This window comes from Ambystoma mexicanum, chromosome 2q (genome assembly GCF_040938575.1).
Source record: "Ambystoma mexicanum isolate Mex_15411 chromosome 2q, UKY_AmexF1_1, whole genome shotgun sequence".
NCBI classification, from domain to species: domain Eukaryota; kingdom Metazoa; phylum Chordata; class Amphibia; order Caudata; family Ambystomatidae; genus Ambystoma; species Ambystoma mexicanum.
Window position 1 is genome coordinate 305,099,782 of NC_090924.1, and position 21,182 is coordinate 305,120,963.

General features: G+C 48.0%; 1 protein-coding gene across 2 annotated transcripts in view; it reads right to left on the reverse strand.

Annotated features, from left to right (window-relative positions):
- Window positions 1-21,182, reverse strand: part of CHTF18 (chromosome transmission fidelity factor 18) — a 1,093,968-nt gene that overhangs the window by 925,544 nt on the left and 147,242 nt on the right. For both annotated transcript variants that reach the window (XM_069647269.1, XM_069647267.1), the window contains exons 9-10: window positions 11,059-11,156; window positions 7,698-7,821 (exon numbers count right to left, since the gene is read on the reverse strand). In XM_069647269.1, coding sequence (XP_069503370.1) covers window positions 7,698-7,821; window positions 11,059-11,156 — 222 coding nt within the window. The remainder of the gene's footprint in view (window positions 1-7,697; window positions 7,822-11,058; window positions 11,157-21,182) is intronic.

Genomic DNA, 21,182 nt, shown 5'->3' on the forward strand with positions numbered 1-21,182 from the left:
ATGTCTTTTCCCCATAGGGGCCGGGGTTCGGAATGCCAGAAATATGGCGCCGACCCGAAGTGAAACGTGCAGTTCCAGTAAAGATCTGGTAAATCCTAGATGAGCGCTCAGGTGATGTTTTTGCATTCGCTCATCTGGGAATGACCCAACAGGTAAGTCTTAGAAGGAAACTGGGCTTTTCCTATTCCCTTCCTTCTCTCACCTCTTATTCTTGTCTTTCTCTCTAGACTCTGGGAAGTGGCTGTGTATCCGGATGATCGCTGCTGAAGATGGAGGAACCCAGGAAAGGTGAGTGAAATGCAGCGCTGCAGCGATCGTAACGAAATGCTTTTAAAAATGATGTCTTCCCTTTCAGGATCGTCGGTGATGTCTCCGTGGTGCAGATTAGCTGGTAGGTCTCTTGTCTCCCTTTGCAGGTGACCCAGGATGCTGACAGGCGTGGCTGAAGTCCAGATGCAGGAGCTGACACGGTGAGCGTCCAGCTGCGAGGAGCAGAACAACGCGAAGCGCGAGTTGCTGATCGGGTGTGGTTTAAATAGCTTTGGAAGAAGTTCCAAGTGTGTATCCTTCCTCCGATCAGGTATGTATCCTTCCCCGACCACACCCGGGTGGAAAGTAGTCCCACAGGTAAAGTAGTTCCTATTCAGGCCTCAAGAGTGCCTGGATGTGGCAGCATGGTCTGCATCAGGTAAGTGCACATTAAAACACTTGAACACATGTCTAGCTTTATGAGCCTGGCGCCTAAGGCGCCAGGACAGAGGTCCAACATGAGCCTGGCGCCTAAGGCGCCAGGACTGCGTCCAAAGGGCCCCAGCTTGGGCCCGCTGGCACTCCCCTGGGGAAAATGATGCCTGCCTCTGGGGTTGCTGGGTCGGACCTGGCTCCTTGGAGGTAGGCATCATGACAGTACCCCCCCTCAAGGCCCCTCCCAAGGTTCTTCCCTCCGGGGGTTTGGGCTTGTTCGGAAATCTCCAGTGAAACCTTTGTACTAATCGAGGTGCGTGGACATGGTTACTAGGCTCCCACGATCTCTCCTGAGGTCCATATCCCTTCCAGTCAACAAGATAGAAGAGTTTCGACTTTACCACCTTGGAGTCTAAAATGTCTTTAACTTCGAATTCTAATTCCCCTTCAATTTGAAATGGATCTGGAGGTTTGGACAATCGGGTTCCTGGTTGTACTGGCTTCAAAAGTGATGCATGAAAAACTGGATGAATACGCACGTTGGACGGTAGATCCAGTTTAAAGGCCACTGGGTTGATTATAGCTTTGATGGGATAAGGTCCTATGAATCTGGGATTGAAGGTTCGCGGGCCCTTGAGGGGTAAATGTTTAGTTGCTAGCCATACCTGGTCTCCTACTTGGTAAGGAGGAGTTTTACTTCGGTGCAAATCAGCGTTTTCTTTATACTTTTTCTTGGCTTGCTGTAAATGAGTTGCAGCTTCTTTGAAGGCTCGGGTTATTGTGGAATGCAGATGATTTACTGCGGGCATTTCCAGGGTCAGAGGTGGATCTAGATCAGAGTTCCGAGGATGGTGACCATACAAAGTATAAAAGGGGGTTTGTCCGGTTCCAGAATGCACTGAATTGTTGTATGCATATTCTGCGATCCAAAGGATGTCTTTCCAATTTAACTCGGATTGGTGTAACATGCACCGAAGATATTGCTCGAGAGTCTGATTGGTTCTCTCGGTTTGTCCATCGGTCTGGGGGTGGTGGCTGGTGGATAACCGCACATCTATTTGTGCTAGTTGGCAACACTTCTTCCAAAAATGTGAGATAAATTGACTTCCACGATCCGAGACTAAAATGGAAGGGAAACCATGTATGCGAACTATATTCTCCAGGAATTCCTTGGCCAAGGTGGAAGCTGAAGGCAAACCCTTTAAAGGGATAAAGTGGGCCATTTTGGAGAATAGGTCCACAATTACAAGGATTGTGTTGTAACCAGCACAAGGAGGCAGATCTGTTATAAAGTCCATTGACAGGGTGTGCCATGGTGCCGGTGGAATATCCAAGGGTTGAAGTAAGCCGGCTGGCCTTTTCTTTTGAGCCTTGTTTTGGGCGCAAATTCCACAAGACAGTACAAAAGACTGTCTTTTCTCCAAGAAGGCCACCAGAAGTGGTGTTTGATTTTTTCCTCCGTTTTAGCGATGCCAGGGTGTCCTTCCATTAAAGATTCATGATGATGGGCAATAAGTTCTTGCAATTCTTTACTTGGCAGAAAAAACCGCTCCTGGAAGTAGGGTAAGTCATCCTTAACGGTGTAATGAGGACCCTTTTGACTCCATTCCAGTAAGGTTGAAGAGTCTAGAAGTTGTTTTACTTGCGTTTGGATATCCTCAATAGATTGCAATGAAGTTAAGCCTAAGATTCTTTGCTCAGGTATGATGGGCACAGGTTCTAAGCTCGAATTAGATTCTTCCATGCCAATCCGGGATAAGGCGTCTGCTTTTCCATTCTTGCAGCCAGGGCGATAGGTAATTACAAAATCAAATTCCGCAAAGAATAGAACCCATCGGAGTTGTCGTGAAGATTGAGCTTTGGCCGTCTTTAAATACTGTAAGTTTCTGTGATCCGTAATTACGGTGATGGTGTGTCTTGCCCCGAGAAGGTAGTGACGCCAAGCCTTGAAAGCAGATTTGATGGCCAGTAACTCTTTATCGGTAATTGCGTAGTTGATATCAGGAGGAGAAAATGTTATGGACCAGAAGGCCACTGGGTGTAGTTGGTTAGTTTTTGGGTCTCTTTGCGACAGGACAGCTCCCATGGCTGAACTGGAAGCATCGGTTTCCACTATGTAACGGGAGATCTGGGTGCGGGTGCATCAATACAGGTGCAGAGGTGAATTTGGTTTTCAGGTCCTGGAAGGCTTGTTCGGCCTCAAGAGTCCATTCGAAGCGTATGTTTTTCTTTAGAAGAGCGGTGATGGGTTGGACTGTTCGGGAAAATTCCGGAATGAATCTTCGATAGAAATTGGCAAAGCCGAGCATGCTCTGAACTCCCTTCACCGAGCTTGGAGATGGCCATTTGAGGATGGCGTCCACCTTTCACGAGTCCATTCGGACTCCTTGAGGTGTCAGGATGAATCCGAGAAACTCAACTTCTGTGGTATGAAAAACGCATTTTTCGAGTTTTGCAAATAGTCTGTGCTGGCGCAGTTTCTCAAGAACTGCCCTAACATGTTTTCTTTGATCAGATTCTGAAGAAGAGTACACCAGGATGTCGTCAATGTAAACAGTGACGCAGACATCGATATGTTCCCGAAGAACATCATTCATAAAGTACTGAAAGGCGGCAGGTGCATTGCACAAACCGAAGGGCATCACCTGATATTCGAAGAGCCCAAATTTGGTGCGGAATGCAGTCTTCCATTCGTCGCCTTCTTTTATGCGCACCAGGTGATAAGCTCCTCGGAGATCTAACTTGGTGTACACACAAGCGTCTTTCACCTGGTCGATAAGCTCAGGGATCAAGGGCAGAGGATAACGATTCTTAATCGTTATTTGATTTAGGGCGCGATAGTCTATACACGTTCTAAGGTCGCCTTCTTTTTTTGGCACGAGGAACAGAGCTGAAGAGACAGGAGACTTGGACGGGCGAATAAAACGATTGGCTAGGTACTGATCTAAATACTGACGCAAATGCAGGTTCTCAGGTTCCGTAAGAGCATAAATCCTACTACAAGGTAGTTGAGCATTGGGTACCAGATCGATCTGGCAATCATAAGACCGATGGGGAGGTAACGCGTTAGCCTGTTCTTTCTGAAAAACGCCTTGGAATTCTTGGTATTCTGACGGTAGCTGTACAGGGGTGGAAGTTGCTGTGGCTAGACCCATAGCTGGATTTCTTGGATAACAAGTTGGTTCACAATCAGGAAAACTTATCTTTTTTGCTCGCCAGTCAATTCTGGGATTATGTGTTTCTAACCAAGGAATTCCAAGAATTACTTGAAATTGTGGGGCCTTGATCACATCAAACACGATTGCTTCCCGATGTTCATCCTGACCCACCAGTGTCACTTCAAGAGTGGAATGTGTTACAGGCCCTGAGGCTATTTCGGTTCCATCTACTGTAGTAATGACATCTTGGGTTACTTTCGGGCGGAGAGGAAGCTTAATCCTGGAAGCCAATTCACGGTCTATGTAATTTCCAATAGCTCCACTGTCGATGTATGCTTTTATGGCATGCAACTGCTGAGGCTGTTTTGGGTCCACGAGCACCATTGGCATGACGAAATGCGAGGTCAAAGAGTTAGTTTTCAAGCTCGGCAAGCGGACCCCTACGCTTGCCGGGCTAGGTCGTTTCCCGAATCAGGTGTCACTAATTCGTTATCAGTAGCTCCAACCACCTTCTTAAGTGGTTTAACTGGACAATTTCGAAGAAAGTGACCGGAAGTCCCGCAATACAGACAAAGTTGCATTTGCCGCCTTCTCTCTCGTTCTTTCTGCGTTAATGGTCCTTTAACACCACCGATTTGCATAGGTTCAGATACGTCGGTACTCTTGGAGGTAGCGTGGGTTTTGATCGGTGCTCGGTTTTCATACTTGAACCGATCTGCTTTTCTATTTTGAAGTCTGTGATCAAGTTGAACCACCAAGTCAATGTAGTCTGCGCAGACCTGGGGTGGGTTTACTATCTGAGCTAGAACATCCTTAAGCTCTCCGCGCAGGCCTCGATGAAACAATGTGATCCTTTTGCTTTCTGGCCATCCAGTTTCCACAACCAGTCTGTTAAAGGTGGCTATGTAGGATAGAAGATCCTGATTACCTTGTCGTAAGGATAGCAGTTCGTTATCAAGGGCCTGTCCTTGAGAGTGTCGAGCGAACAATCTTTCCATGCTGGCCTGGAAGCCCTGAAAATTCTGGAGAGTGGGATCATCCTGATTTACCAATGGAATAGACCAATCGGCAGCACTGCCAATGAGGTAAGATAGTATAAAGGCTACCTTGGTCTGGTCGTTAGGGAAGGCTCCAGGTCTGCATAGAAAGTGTAAACGACATTGGTTCATAAAGACGGCATATTTCTTGGGATCCCCCGCAAAACGTTCATGCGGGGCCAAAGGCATGTGTCCAGGTAGATTAATTTGTACCGGGTTACTCAAACCCATTGATGTGGAAATGTCTCCGGAATTAGGTAAAGGAGTGTGCCCTGCCTCGGCCTGTAATAACCTTTTGGCTAGGTCATCAGTTCTTTCCTTAGATAAGATCAGTTCTCTTTTGAGAGCGTTAGTCTCCTGGCGGGCTGAGTGCACCTCTGCCCGTAATTCCCCCAAAAGCTGGGCCAGCTGGTCAGTCTCGGAAGTCTCCATAGCGCCCGGGTGGGAAATTGTGGTTAGTCTTCGCAATTCTGTAACGCTCACCTGATTCCCACGGAGGTGCAGGTCTGGCTTCGAGTGCTGATGCTTCTTCAATGGTGAAGCGCAGGACTCTGAAGATGGACAGGAAGGGCCCTCTACTCTGGCTTCTCCGGCTCGCAGGAATATTCCCCTGTGCGTGAAAAGGGAGTATTACCTACTGACTGAGTTATGCTCAAGCCTCCCACTTTCTTCCAACCCTCCACGATACCCTTCCACGATTCCCCGTGAAGTCTCACCTTAGGGTCTGAAAGGACGAGCTCTCCATCCTGCTTCTGACGCAGGGGCGCGTTGAACCCAGTTACTTCACTGGATTGAGGTTGGATGGGAGTTCAGGTAAGCTTGATTATACTGGTAAGGCGCTGTAAAAGTTCTGTTGCAAGTTCAAAAGTTCAAGCTTTAAATAATAATGTTCATTGTCTTTTTTCAGGTGATGAATGAAGATTCCTTTGGAGACTTTTTGCAACAAAGCGCTGATGTTGATGTCTTTTCCCCATAGGGGCCGGGGTTCGGAATGCCAGAAATATGGCGCCGACCCGAAGTGAAACGTGCAGTTCCAGTAAAGATCTGGTAAGTCCGAGATGAGCGCTCAGGTGATGTTTTTGCATTCGCTCATCTAATGTCTTTGTCTTTTTTCCCCATAGGGGCCGGGGTCCTGCTTGGAAGCAGCAAGACCCGAAATGAAATGGGAATGACCCAACAGGTAAGTCTTAGAAGGAAACTGGGCTTTTCCTATTCCCTTCCTTCTCTCACCTCTTATTCTTGTCTTTCTCTCTAGGCTCTGGGAAGTGGCTGTGTATCCGGATGATCGCTGCTGAAGATGGAGGAACCCAGGAAAGGTGAGTGAAATGCAGCGCTGCAGCGATCGTAACGAAATGCTTTTAAAAATGATGTCTTCCCTTTCAGGATCGTCGGTGATGTCTCCGTGGTGCAGATTAGCTGGTAGGTCTCTTGTCTCCCTTTGCATGTGACCCAGGATGCTGACAGGCGTGGCTGAAGTCCAGATGCAGGAGCTGACACGGTGAGCGTCCAGCTGCGAGGAGCAGAACAACGCGAAGCGCGAGTTGCTGATCGGGTGTGGTTTAAATAGCTTTGGAAGAAGTTCCAAGTGTGTATCCTTCCTCCGATCAGGTATGTATCCTTCCCTGACCACACCCGGGTGGAAAGTAGTCCCACAGGTAAAGTAGTTCCTATTCAGGCCTCAAGAGGGCCTGGATGTGGCAGCATGGTCTGCATCAGGTAAGTGCACATTAAAACACTTGAACACATGTCTAGCTTTATGAGCCTGGCTCCTAAGGCGCCAGGACAGAGGTCCAACATGAGCCTGGCGCTTAAGGCGCAAGGACTGCGTCCAAAGGGCCCCAGCTTGGGCCCGCTGGCACTCCCCTGGGGGAAATGATGCCTGCCTCTGGGGTTGCTGGGTCGGACCTGGCTCCTTGGAGGTAGGCATCATGACAAGTGTTGAGTTTTCTTCTTGCGAGTCGTGTATTTTATAGATCATTTGCGTGTCGTTAGCATAGTTATAACAAGCAAGGCCATGCCTTTCGATGATTTTAATTAGTTGAGACAGGTTGATGTTGAATAGTAGTGGGGAGAAGGATGATCCTTGTGGGACTCTGCATGACAATTCTCTTGGGCTTGATTTGAAAGGTTTCACCCATATTGTTTCTGTTCGGTTTGTTAGGAAGGATTTGATCCATATTAAGGTGTGGTCGGTGATTCCGAATTCGTCCAGTCTCATGATGAGAATGTCATGGTTAACTGTGTCAAATGCCGCGTAGAGGTCTAGAAGTATCAAAGCGCTGCTGTTGTTGGAGTCTGCGTTTGCCTTTAGATCATACCAGATTGAGAGAAGTGCGGTTTCCGTTCCTCTCATCGGTCTGTACCCAATCTTAGTTGGGTTCCATGTGATAAATGTCCCCTGGTAAAAAAATCACCAGGTAGGTGACTTTTCCTGCCCCCCTAAAATCCCTCAACATATTCCAGGACAGGTAAAATGTTCTAGTCTTACTCCAGTCCTAGAATATTTGGTGAAAGTGCTCTATTTTCATGGAAGTGCAAATTTGGGGAAATGCCTCCCCCTGGCAATATTTTTGCCAAGCGACTTTATCATTGGACACGCTTAGTTGCTTAAAAAGTGGTTTCTCTTATGGTTAAGACAGTTGGCTACATTTCTTAAAGCCTCCGAAAATACCTTCGACTTGTGTATTCATTCTGCTGGTGAAACAAAAGCAGGACACTATATTCTGAGAGGTTCTGCAGAAATGCCAGCGGGTGATGAATGTAACATTGAAATGGCAAGCTGTGGGCAGGCTCTCTATGAACAGTGCCATTCACTTACCGCCTGTGCACCGTCTATCTCATCGATGATCAGGCAGTTTGGTTTCTCATTCACTCCCAGCACAGACTTCATTTGGGTGGCAGCTTCAATTCTGGTTTTGAATATGTCTGGACTGCGATCATCACTAAAAAGACAAGTCTGAATTAATGTATTGAATATTTCCCCCAGGATTTAAGTTCACGTTTTATATTTGATCCTCATACAATCGCAGACGGCAGTAATAACACAAACACGGCATGTTGGACGAATGTCTGGACATTGTGGTCAGTAAGACAATGAGCTGGTGCTGCAACTCTTCGCTGTTCATTCATCTGTCTGTGCATCAAATATATATCTCACTAATACCTATGCTGCCATCAAAAGGTAATGCTGTCACCTCCATAATGGAAACAGGGAGGAAAATCGGATTTAAACAAATGCAAGCGAAAGAGGCAGGCATTTGCGGCAATCTGAGATGAGCACAGAGGGATGGAGGGCGAGGAAGAGCAACTACAGATGTGTGTCGCAGGATCTTTTACATTCTAGAAGCTCAAGCCTTTGATCAGCTAAGGATTGCTGATCAAAGGCTTGACTGATAGTGCTTTAACATTGCTAGACTTCCCTCAGTCACTGGATAGTGAAGGGAGAGTAACACAGTAGGTGCTAACCCCAGTACGCGTCCTCTGGCAAAATGCCACTTTTTCAGGATATATAAATGTGGCCTGTAACACTGAAATTATTATTCAAGAGCGGTGAGGGTGGCTATCACAAACCTTTATAAGCTCAGCTAAGGACTGTACCACATAGTGTGCGTCATGGGTTTGACCCAGTCAAGGGGCGCCGAGGCCTTGTCAAACCCTGCAGTAAGGGATGGTTAAGTGTATTTATATAGAACCTATACATGGGCAAGGGTTTCAAAGCGCTCAAGGAGGGAAAGAACACAGGGAAAAACAACAGTCGTTCAGAGCCCTTGAATTTCTGAGACGATAACGGTCTGCACAGGCAGATTAAGTTAATATGATACATTTAACAGTTTAGATACAGCAAATAGGCCTGCCGGCGATGCTCCGGTTTTTTGAAGTGCACATTAAGGGGTGAAGTCCAGGGAGAACAGACAGAGCTTCAGGCAGGGCTGTATACAGATTGTGCAAGTGCGAGAGGGCAAGGGATGGGCAGGGGATCAAGTGCACCCAGTCAGTAGAGACTGGTGAAGTGCAAAGAGAGAAGCTCTCAGGGTTTTATTACAAGTACAGTGGGGTGCAAAGCCTTGCGGCAAGTGCAGAAAGGACTGGCAGGGGTGCCAGGGACCTGTGAGACTCTGAGGTACACCAGGTGGCCAGTCAATAAGATGTGTGGGAGGAGGGAGAGAAGGAAAAGCAGAGAGCTAGTTTAGCAGGGTAGGATGAGAGAGAAGCAAGAGGAGAAGAGGAAGGTTTTGAGGATTTTGCGGAACTTGAGAATTTCAGGTTCAAGACGGAGGGTGGCAGGGAGGCTGTTCCAGAGGGAGGCACCTGCTGAGGAAAGGGATCTCCCTCCAGATATATGCTTGTAGAACCGGCTCACTCGTAGAAGGTTGGAGGTAGATGAGCGGAGGGCTCGTGAGGGACACTATTTAGGAAGGCAACGTTGAAGTTAAGTAGGTCCCAGACCCCATAAAGCCTTGTGGACAATGCAAAGGGTTTTAAATTTGATCCTTGCAGCCACGGTGAGCCAGTGAAGGGATTTCAGCGCCGGAGAGATGCAGTTCCTGGGCTTGAGGCCAAGGATAAGCCTTGCGGTTCTGTTCTGGATGAGTTGCAGAGGGCGCAGAGCTGAAGCAGGGAGGTTGAGGAAGAGGCTATTGCAGTAGTCCAGCCTGGAGAGAACTAGGGCTCTGGAGACAGTGAGCCTCTGAGGGGAAAGTGAGAAAAGGCAGAATGCCTCTAAGGAGGTGTAGGTGATAGTTAGCCTTTTTTTAAATGTCAGACATGTAAGAGGATAAGGAGAGAGTGGAGTCGAAGATGACCCCAAGGTTTTTGGCCTCACAGGTGCGGGTAGGCGCAGAGCCAAGGGAGGCAGGCCAGAGTGAGAGGGGGAAAGCGGGAGCAGTTTCCCAATGCAAACAATCTCAGTTTTACTGGCATGGAGACAAAGGTTGTTTGCAGTACACCATGACTGAATAGTGGCCAGACAGTCCAGTATGAGTGAGGAGGAGGAGGAGGCGGCGGCGGCAGCAGCGGCTGAGGGTAGCCTGAAAGATAGTTGCGCGTCATCTGCATAACACTGGAAATTAGAGGTGAAAGTGCCAATCACATGTGCCAGGGCAGTCATGTAGACATTGAAGAACCAGGGGGATAGGTTAGAATTCAGGGGAACGCTGCAGGCTGAGAGGGTGATAGTCGAGGGAAAGGCACCAAGTTCGACCTGGGATGGGCGTTCCATGGACCTGGGATAAGCAGCCTAGCAGAACAGAGCCAGGCCTACCAGAAGTGGTGTGGGGAGTCAGGCGCCCCTGTCCCCGGCCTGCATGGAGCTGTGTATGTACATTGGTGCCTCTTTCTCAAAGCCTTTTTCTCGGCCCAGATTCCTATCAGCATGTGTCCTACGCAAGCCTCGTTCCCTTCTCATTTAGGTGGTTCCCCAGAGGTTACAATTGCCAGCATGCACCAGACTCCTGGGATGGATAATAGTTCCCGAGAGGCAGCACCATCCAAAAAAACGACAAGTACCACAATGCACCTGTACCAATGGATAAGACCTGGCTCAGAACAGGAGGGAACAAACTGGTTGCCTTAATGGGAATTGACTAGGCCTCACCATTCAGAAGCTGAATTGTAGACCAAACACCCAAGACTGCCCAGGCATGCTTCGGGTGAGCAAGGAGGCAGCAACAGTGGAGAGGAATCCAGCAGAGAAGGATACAGCCCAGAGTAGACCAGAGAACCCACCACCAGAGCATTGGTGCACATGACTTACTTGGTACAGGATACAATGGAGACTGGCCAGGAGGTTTGGGCTAAGGGTCCTTATGAAGACTTCTGGGGAAATTCCAGCCCACAAGACAAGGGAGGAGTTGGGCGTAGTTTAGACAATGATTGGCCCAGGGAAGCAGTTGACTCAGGTAGCTAATGGCAGAGGAGATGAGCATCCAGTCAGGAAGGGGAGGTGATATAAAAGGCCAGAAGAGTCAGTCTACAATGAGTGATGTTCAAGTCAGGTCAGATGAAGGAAAAGAGGACCAAGAGACCAGGAGTGCATCAGGAAGAGGAAGGCTTGCAGGGGATTTTTAGCATGCTTGGTGAGAGTAAGAGTCGGTTTTGGGATTGAGAAAGTGAGACATATTTTTGTTCTATGTGTGGGGATAAGTCCTCGAATCCGAAAAGAAGCACTGCATTTGACTCACCTTGCGTTCATTTCCACCACATTGTAGCCTGCGTGCTTTGCGATGACATGGGCTAGTGTTGTCTTCCCAAGTCCAGGTGGACCACACAGTAGAGCCATCTGTCACCAGCAAAAGAGCCACCAAGAACAGGAAAGAGATTATTTTCGAAAAACATCAGATAAAGAGTGTAAACCAAAATGAAGCAGTAGGTTTTTACTGTTTGCTATTAGGAGCTTGTGAAAGGTACTGCATGAAGAGCATTGGAGACAATATCCATCTCACACTGGGCAGCAGTCTGTATCAAAGACGCTCCAGCCAATATGAGGGTAGCAGAGATGATATACTGTAAATTCATCATGGGGTAGGGGAAAGACAAAGGTGGTGCCTATATATAATTTTCAGTTTTATAGCATGCATGGGTATAGACCATGACGTGAGAGTCTCTTTTACAGCCAATTTCCATGTCTCACACTGAATCTGTGGGCACTACTCTGACATACCAAGGTGCGAATATGAATGCAGAGAGAGAGTGAAAAGAGAGAGGAGAGGAGAGAAAAGAGAGAGGAGAGGAGATAAAGAGAGCGATAAAGAAAGAGAGTGCGAGAGAGATAAAGAGAGAGAGAGAGAGAGAGAGAGAGGGAGAGAGCGAGAGCGAGAGCTTATCCGACTTCTCCGAAGGGTAGAGGCTAACAGATCATTTTGCAGACGTTATCGAACACAGGGGTAACAAATTTCAAGTAAGTTACAACCTACCGCTCGCTCATAAAAAGTCACTTGCTGCCTCTGTTCTCCACATGTACACATTTCACCATTTCGTACTCACCAAGAGTCAATTATCACTAGCCAATAGCTAGTGGCAAGAGCACAGTTTGGCTAATGACCGAGCATATAGTTAAACATCAATACATTTCAAGCACTTCCATCGAAGTTTGGATTTTAAAAAATGGCTTGTAGATAGCAGTTTGACCCTGGGTTACAGAGTCTAACAGGGCTAGTAAGCTGACTGTCAGGGGTGCATGGGGACCCCTCTCAGCCTGGAGTGGAGGCCTACAGTGCTAAAGCCAGAAGTTTTACCCCAGAGGGGGAAGGTGGCAGTTGGTCATAGTGGGGAGGTTGGAGTGACCCAAAGTACTGCAGGGGCTTCAGTTGTAAGAGATTTGAGTAGGCAGTAGAGATGATGGAGGGAATTATTTGACGGTCCAGGGTGGGCCTGTAGATGAGGAAGGTGTAGTTAAACATTAATGTGTTCGAAAGAAGGAGAGAAATCAAAGAGTTAAATGTGTTGTCTTTCTAGATCACGACACCAATATGTTTGTTCTTATATAGGAAAGAGGAGTGAGGAGAGGTCCCTTCTTACATTGGCAGTTTGCCTGCATGCAGTGCCACCGTCATCCCCACACTTGTCTCAAATGATGATGGCTAGTGTTTCTCCGCTTTTCCTACAAAACTACACATCTCAGCAACCCCAGAGTTTAAGAACTATGCGTCCGTCCAAATCAATGCTCCAGCAAGAATTCTGTAACTTGCAAGCACAACCCAGCAATATCCTAAAGAAAGTCTGTTGCGCGACAGTCTCATTAAGCAACAGAGGCCGGCATACATGCGGGACGCTCCAAGAACATTAGTCTGGCCTGTGAGCGCAACGTAACGGTTCCCCAATCAAACAAACTGAATGACAAGCCCACGAGGTACTCGCACAAAGTGGAACATTACCGGCATATGTCACTGCTGCCGGCCACCCTTACAAAGCCCAGGTGGATGCGCATGTGAGAAAGGGGCAATTCTTAGATCCCTTTTTCTATCTTTTGGAGAATATACTACCTCCCGGTAGAGGAGAATAGGGAAAGAATGGCCCAGGGAACCATTGAGGAGGGTTAGCCAAAGGGGAAGAAATTAGCAGGATAAAAGAAGGCAGAGGAAGCAGGAAGTTGTGGGTTGTTCGGGTGAGGCAAGGAGGCATGCCAAGAGACTAGGCAGAGGAAGGACGGTGCAGAAAAGAGTAGAGGAGGATTATTAAGACTGTGTGCAGGTGAGGAAGTGGTACTGGAAATCAATGTGTGTGTGAGTGTGTGGAGAGGTAGAAGAGAGTAGAAGACGATAGTGAAAGGGGGTGACAGAACGTGTGGGAGGAATAGTAGATGTGTGGCGAAGGGAGAGTGGTAGTGGGGGCGGGGGGCAATTGAGTAGCAGAGCAAAATATCAAAGGGTGGAGGTAGATCATAGAGAGAGGAACAGAGGGATATAAGAGGAAGTAGCAGAGACAGGGAAGAGAGCGGGAGGTTCAGAGGGTGAATATCTGAGTGTCTTGGCAGAACAACCCTTATGTCATTTCCTTGGGGAAATCATGGTGTAGGAACCCCTAGATTGTTCCCTGATAAGGCATTTGCCTTCAGGCCATCACTGAACAACAGACCGATTGTAGATAGGGGTTACTGATCTGTAGCACCAGTGCAGGATTGAGGGACGCCTGGGTCCCGTCCCTTACTAGATTAGAGCAAGAGGGACCCCATTAGGAACTTTACTGAACTGAAAATAAAAACCCTCAACTTTCTCTGTGAGTTGTTGTATTCCTGAGGCCATCGGCGGGATCACCCACCCAGCTAAAAAACTGCATTTACAGCACTGAAAAGCCACACCTACCTGCAATTTGTGTAGGGCTGACCAGTGCTATAAACAAGCAGGTAGAACCCACTTATTCTCTATAAACAAGCACATATTCCCAACAAAAAATAAAAGTGGGTAAAAGTAATCCCGCTTTTTCCTCCCATGCTCTAATCAGTTGTACAAGCAGAGAAGTGACATAGGAAGTGGTAGGGAGGGATGGGGTAAGGTGAAGGAAAGCTGGCACAAAGCAGGGTCGAGTAGATTGGGGATAGGCAGATGTGGTGTAGGGTGGTAATAGGCAGGGGCAGGGTGCTAGTTTGCGGTGCTGATGTATGCAAGTAGTGGGGCAAGCTGGTAGGCGGTCAGTCGTGGTGTAGTGAGGGCAGAGTGCTGGTATGCAGGCATAGGACAGGGAGGGGATAGAAAGATGTGGGGTAGGGTGAGTGTAGGCAAGTGTGGAGAAGGCTTAGAGGGTGGGGGTAGGCAGTTGTAGTTTAGGATAGGTATAGACCGGTGAGTGGTAGGGATGCCATAGTCAGGGGTGGGGTATGGCGGGGCAGGGTGGAGGTGGGCAGGTGTGTGGAAGGGTGGGCAAAGGTGGGGCAGGGTTGGGTTAGGCTGGGGTAGAGGTAGGCCATGGTGGGCTACGGGGGGGGGGGGTTTGATCAGGTGTGGGTTAGGGGGGCTAGGCAGGCATGGGTTAGGGAGGGGGCAGACAGGCATAGGGTCAGGTGCATTAGGGAGGGGCATACTGGTGTAGGGTCGGGTGGTTGGGTTAGGGAGAGCAGACGGGGGTTGTGTGGGTCAGGGAGGGGGCAGATGGGCGTAAAGTTGGGTAGGTTAGGGAGGGGGCAAGTGGGTACAGGGTCAGTGGGTTAGGGAGGCAGTGGGAGGAAACAGATGGGCGTAGGGCTGAGTGGGATAGGGAGGGGCAGGCGGGTGTATGTTAAGTTAGGGTGGGGCAGCTGGAATTAGGGTGGGGCGGGGCAGGCGGGAATCGGGTGGGCTGGGGGAGTCAGGTGGGAATAGGAGGGGCTCGGGAGGGGCAGACAGGAATAGGAGGGGCAGCCAGGAATAGGAGGGGCTAGGGAGGGGCAGCCAGGAATAGGGTGGGAAAGGCGTGGAGGGGGTGGGTGGGCGTGGGGGTAGGTGAGTGTTAGGGAGAATTCTCAGAAATGTACTAATTCCCTCCATCTTAGAGACCCCCAGCAACTTTGCTGGATTTGGAGGACTTGATTTTTTTAACCTGGAGAGAGTGTGACCCTTTTTCCCACTCATGTATTTTAGTGTGAATTTTACCTCTGTGTTTCTTTTGGTTATGGAGTCTGACAAACTCCATAGGCATCATCTTTTACATGGTGTCACACAGCACCTTCAGTGCAGTGGCACAGGGAAGTCTTTCAGATTTCCCCAAAGGTTTAAATACCTTCTGTGGGATAAACTACCGTTTCCCAGATCAGTAAAGTGAAATTGACTTTACGTAGCATTGTAACGTTCTAGACCCAGAACACCCCATCTTACAATAGAGTGCTGGAGGGGTTACTTAGTATCCCCTGTGTCTGGATCCTTGTGTAACATTTTTATGTTACCCTTTCCTCACTGAATGGCTGGTGGCAGTGGTTTTGTTAGAACTACCATGGTATGTCTTTACCGCGGGCTGTGTTCACGGCTCTGGTAAAGAAACTGCGGGAGCCATCTTTTTCAAAATGGCCCCCGGTCTTCTTTTTTTGCCATTTCTTTGTGGAAAGCTCCTTCTAGAGATTTTCTCTGCATGCCAAACCAGGTTTGGTCTCCATGTTCTTTTCGCCTTTGGCGGGATTCAGGAGTGAAGCCCGCCTCTGGCTCGAGTGTCTGGGGTAGGCAGGAAGTGAGGGAGGTGCCCGAAACTCCCTGTGCTTAGTCTCCTAGGAGACCCAAATGCACTCTGTGGTGATTGACTGGCTGACTGTCCGGCAAGGACAGCCACCCTGCTGGGTGAGCGACAGCTAGGCTGGAATGAATGGGAGAGAACTGAATAAAAGGCGAGTCTTTTGTCTTGGAAGGCAGAGTCGACCACTGGACGAAGGAACCAAAGAAGAGCTTGAAGAGGACGCCTGCTGCAATTCTTGGACCGTTGGTTTGCCCGGTGAAGCCCTGCTGCAGTGCTAAAAGGCCAAGTTTGCATCGACAGAGAAGCCCCTGCAAAGACCACATTTCCATTTGAGTTGGTGGGACCAATCCACTACAAAGTAAGCCACCTGGACAACCATCTCGGAGCTGAATTTCCACAGAGCGCTGCTGGAAACCGGTGAGCCAGGGAGAGGAACACCAGACTGTGTGCGTTGCTTTTAAACTGGCCTATAGCTTTTGGAAGATCCTCCGGACTCACAAGAAGCAGGACTGAACAAGCCTGAGCCCCCTCAACTGAGTGCAAAACCCCAGAAGAAAGGAAAGTCCACCTCAACAGCCAGGTACCGGGTTGTTGCTATTTGCCGTAGACACGAGGAGCTGAAACACGAAACAGCCAATGAAAGTGAAGTTTGCCAGTTGCTAGTTTTGACTGTCCCAGTTCATTGCAGGAGCCCCCGACGTCCTCCCTCTTGTCCCCACGACTGAGGCTGTTAGGGAGAGTTCTCTTATAAGGCTAATTTCCCAAACCTAGTGAGTCCCCCAGCAGCGTTGCTGGATTTTTGGGGTTTGTTTTTTTCTCCTGCTAAGAGTGAGACTCTTTTTCTCCCACTCTTAGGCATGATGTGAGGTATGTCTTTGACTTGTTATGTGCTTATGAGCTATGGGGTTTCTTTTTACTCCATAGGGTATCATCTGTTTTTCTGTATGTGTGGTACACAGCACCCTCAGTGCAGTACCACAGGGGTGTCACAGTGACCCCCAAACATAGACTCCACACCCTGGGACTGACTACTGTCTCCCAGGGCATGTAAAGTCACCATTGGCTTTACTAGTCCAAAATTGTGAACAGAACCAGTACACACCATCATATTGTGGAAGTACTGGTAAGGGGTAATTCGATTGCCCCTAGGTCTGTTTTCGAGGGGGCACTGTCCGGTCCCCCTTCGTCGAGTTTCTGGCTGGTGGCAGTGGTTACCACGCAAAATATTCCACCGGAATATTCTCTATGGGATTTTCCCATTCATTTTAAACGCACCACTTTTTGGTGCAATGTTAAAGATACTGCCGGTTTATTTATTTAATATTAAATCACTGGTTCAGTCTTTTTGCCAGAACTCGATTCTAAAATGGCGTTTGTGTCCGTCTCTGTAACTCTGACCAAGGTCGAGCCCTTTGTTCCACTATTTTGGCGGGCTTCTCCACAGAAGCCCTCCAAGTGGTACCACTCTGTCTGGGTTCCACAGGAAGGGTGGAGGGGGGAATTTGCACCCTGGACTGCGTTGCCTTAGCAACCCAAGTCGCACTCTACTCTGATTGGCCCAGTGGTGAGCCGCCCGTCTCACCACTTAGCATGTGTGATTGACAGCTAGGCTGATGAATGGGGGTTTTTCTGCATAAAAGCAGGGCCTTTGGGACTGGAACTTCAGAAGTCGCCACAGGACCTAAGAATCCGAAGAGGGACGAAGCTGAGCCATCAGCAACGATGACACCACTGGTGAAGCCCTGCTGCAGCTACCTCACCACTTTCCCGACGACAAGAGAATATCTTCTGCTGGACGAGTTTTCTTCCTCTGAGCTGCTGGGACCAACCAATTCACCCTTTTCGCCTTCCAAAGACGGCCTTTGGTCAAATCGGCCGTGCCAAGCACCCCGGCGGCCGGATAGCCAAACTCACCACTTTTGACCGCGAATAAAAGGACCACAGCTTTTAATCGGGAACTCCGCGGCTAGTTTCATGCCTGTGCAGTGCAACAACTCCAAATTTCCTCCTCGACGAGATCCTCTCCTCCCCTGGTTGGAACAACGAACTGCAACCACTGCCAGGAACGACTGCCCCCGCTGGAGCTTGCTTTCTCTTTAAGGTACTGTGTCCTGCCTGGACTCCATTTCTACAGATTGCTAAAGGTGACCCTTAAATCCATGGCTTCTATACTGGGTTGTCTCCAGACCTCTAACTATATCTTTTGACTCACCCCAACCTCTTTTGAACACTCTGCAAAGACTTTAAGTGCACATTAAACCGTGTGATCCTGGGTACATTTTGCTTGCTCCATTTAAAGTGGGCCTGGCCTATGAACTTTGGCTCTACAGTATAACCTGCCTTTCTCCCCTTGCTCTGAACTCAGTGTTGGGAACTGTTTTATTTTATGCTCTGCCTTTCCTCTCCCTTTTTAACCTAAACTATTGGAGTGCCATATAGGTTAAGCGCTCACTTCCGTCTTAACAAATAGTTGTGCTTTAACCCCAACTTGTCTGATAGTTATCAAGGGAGGTGTGTATACTTACCTGTGTTTTAGATTATTTTTCATTGAGAGTGCTAGTGTATTACCTAAAGGGTGTTTTAAATAAATAACTATATACTTTTTATACAAAGCTCTGGTCAGTGTTTGTTTGCTCTACTGTGTTTTGGCCCTATTGTCTATACTCTGCATACTGTCCTACTCTTCTTGAGAGAAGTCTGACTGCTCAGCTACAGCTACCAGGTAAATCTGGGTGGTGCAGACTGCTACCAATTGGGTTTACTGCTGCTCCTGTAGTCTTAATCTTTTTGAAGTGTGCCCCAAGGGACCTGCACAGGATTCTGCCTAACAGAGGCCCAGGTATAGTGAGATTTGCAGAGTTGTACAGGAACAGAAGTCATCAGCTGCATCTTTTCTTCTTTGCTAAGGTACTGTAAAACAAGTCCAAGAGAACTTGCCTCTTGCTGTAGAAGTGCTTGTAACTTCCACAACTCTCAAGTCTAATCAGCTTGTGACCCTACATTTGATTCTTCTTTTCATCAAAGACTCCTAAGAACGTGTGCAAAAACTTTTTCATTTACTTACCAGAAGTGCTTCATCCTATACAAGACTTTTGCCCATTGACTTTGGCTTAGCCTATTGAATTGTATAATTCTTCTAAGAGGATCTAAAAGTATTTGCCCTGCTTATGAATAATTGTGATATCTTGTGTTCTAATAACCTTTGCCTTTTACCAACTTTTAAAGAGTGTTCTGAATACCAACAGTAAGATATTAATGTGCCCGGCACCCTAGTTATTGAAGTCACCTCTGGGTGTAGGTTGTGTCTGTTGGCCATCCCAAAAGGGTCTTTTCTGATTCAGAAACTCAGGATGTACAGTATTGAAGTGTATTTGTGTGTTACTAGTATATTGCTCCCTTCTAAAGAAGGCTTTATGACTGACTGATAAATTAATAATTGTTTATGCAAGAAACCTTGAGTATAAGACTTTATTTGAATACCTGTAACTGTGAATCTTTGTGTAACTCCACTACTGCTCACATTTACCCTCTTGAGATAAGCCTGGCTGCGCAACACGCTACCAAAACTGTGTAGTACAAGCTTATACCAAAGGTTGGGATGCCTATACCTGTAGTCAGAGTTTTGTGTAGTGGTCCCAGAGGGTACTGCATACAAACTTTGCCTAACAGTGGGTGTGGGGTCAGGTGGGTTAGGGAGGTGGTGGGTATGGGGTCGGGTGTGTTAGGATGTTTGATAAGCTGGCACGGGGTTGGTGGAATCGGGAGGAGTGAGCAGGGGGGTAGGTAGGCATGGGGTTGGGGCGGTGAGTAACCACACATGGAGTGGAGCAGCTCATGAATTTGTTTGCGGATGCCACCAGACAATGCACCGCAATGCTGCTTGAGGCCCGAGGGGCTTGAAAAATTGAGGGGGCCTTGCCTCTGCCGAGTTAACAGATTATGCATCTCTGCAAGGGCACAGAAGGAAGCAAGTAAGATCACTGCGCTTGGCCCCTTACATCAAATCTCAGACATCCAACTTCTTGAGTCAGAGCTCTTTATTAGGAGAAATCTAGTTAACCCATGTCCTCATTGATTTATATGGCAGAGTGCAACTTCAACTAACACATGACAGTTCAGCAATTCTATGTCACAGCATTGGCAGTGGACATGCCAACCAGGTATTCCGATTCCTAACACTTTCTTCCTCTATACCTTTTAACTAACAATAGTTTTGCCAAAAAGGGTACATTTGCAGCCAATGTTTTACAATGCCAACATTCAGGAAAAATAACTTGGCCAGTGTGAGACAGGCATAGTATCAAGAGAGACACAGACTCAAAAGTAACCGTTTGAAAACCTTTATTATCAAACGATGTGGGGTTGGTGTAATGCCTATCTGGCCCTAACTCTAAGGGGGTTGTTCCATCAATTGATATTTCTAAGGGCCGTCAATGTGCTGTGTCCAAACCTATGTGATAGGGGGTCTTAAAGCAAAAATGGTGATTCAAAAGAAAATGTAAACCGTAGCTGGTTTCAGGTAGTCTTACCAATAGGTGTAGTTTTGCCAGTTCAAAATAGCTCAACTAAAAAGGGTTGCCCTTGGAACCTTCCACGTAGGGCTTTTGCAGCAAATCAATAAAGTTTACAAGGTCTCTTGGGGTTCCCTTCCCCAGGCTTTGAGCCTTCCAGTTCAAAAACAAAAAGACAGTTCCTGTTAGGCCTCTCAGGGTTCCCTTCCCAAAGTCTAGGCCTCTCTTCATAAAGTTCAACAATGTCTTTAGTGGGCCTCTTAGGGTTCTTTCCCCCAAGTTTAGGCCCCTCTGGTTACACACAAATAAAATGTTCCTCTTGTCAGGATGTACCTTTCACTGTACAGTTCTTTCATGGGGGTAGTATCAGACACCTTCGAGAACGCAGGCTTCTTTGCTCCTCCCAGGTGCGACCACTCTTATCGCATGTTCGGGTTACCTTCACCCCATCTTCATTGTCCAATTTCCTTCTCACTGTCTCTTTGCTGTCTCTCTCTATTTCGGGTCACTCGGACCCTCCTCTTAGCTGCTTTTGCAACGCTAGCGCACTTGATCTGTCTTTCATTTCTTCTGCGCCGCTAGCGCACCTTTCCGGACATTCCGCTTTCTTTCTCTTGCCGCTTTCCAGCTTTCGCCTGCTTCCCTTTGCCTTCACATTTTTTGCACTTTGCCTTCTTCCCGCTTGCTCACCAGGTTCTTCCTATCACATTGCTCCTGCACTGGCCACCTGCACGCTACTGAGTTTCTCTCTGCTTCACAAAACAAACTCCACAGTAGCGCAGCACCGGCGAGCAGGTCAAATCAGTTGAAATGGGTTTGGGTCGAGGTCAGGGTCTCACCACTTGCCCCTCTGATACCCCTGGGACCTGCAAACGTCCCAGCGGAACGAACACTGGCCTAAACAAGGCTGATAGACTGCCTTCCGTCTGCTCCCTGGAGGCACAGCTCCCGCGCTGCAGCTATATATATATATATATATATATATATATATATATATATATATATTTTTTTTTTTTTTTTTTCTCTCTCTCTCTCTCTCTCTCTCTCTCTCTCTCTCTCTCTCTCTCTCTCTCTCTCTCTCTCTCTCTCTCTCTCTCTCCTCTCTCTCTCTCTCTCTCTCTCTCTCTCTCTCTCTCTCTCTCTCTCTCTCTCTCTCTCCT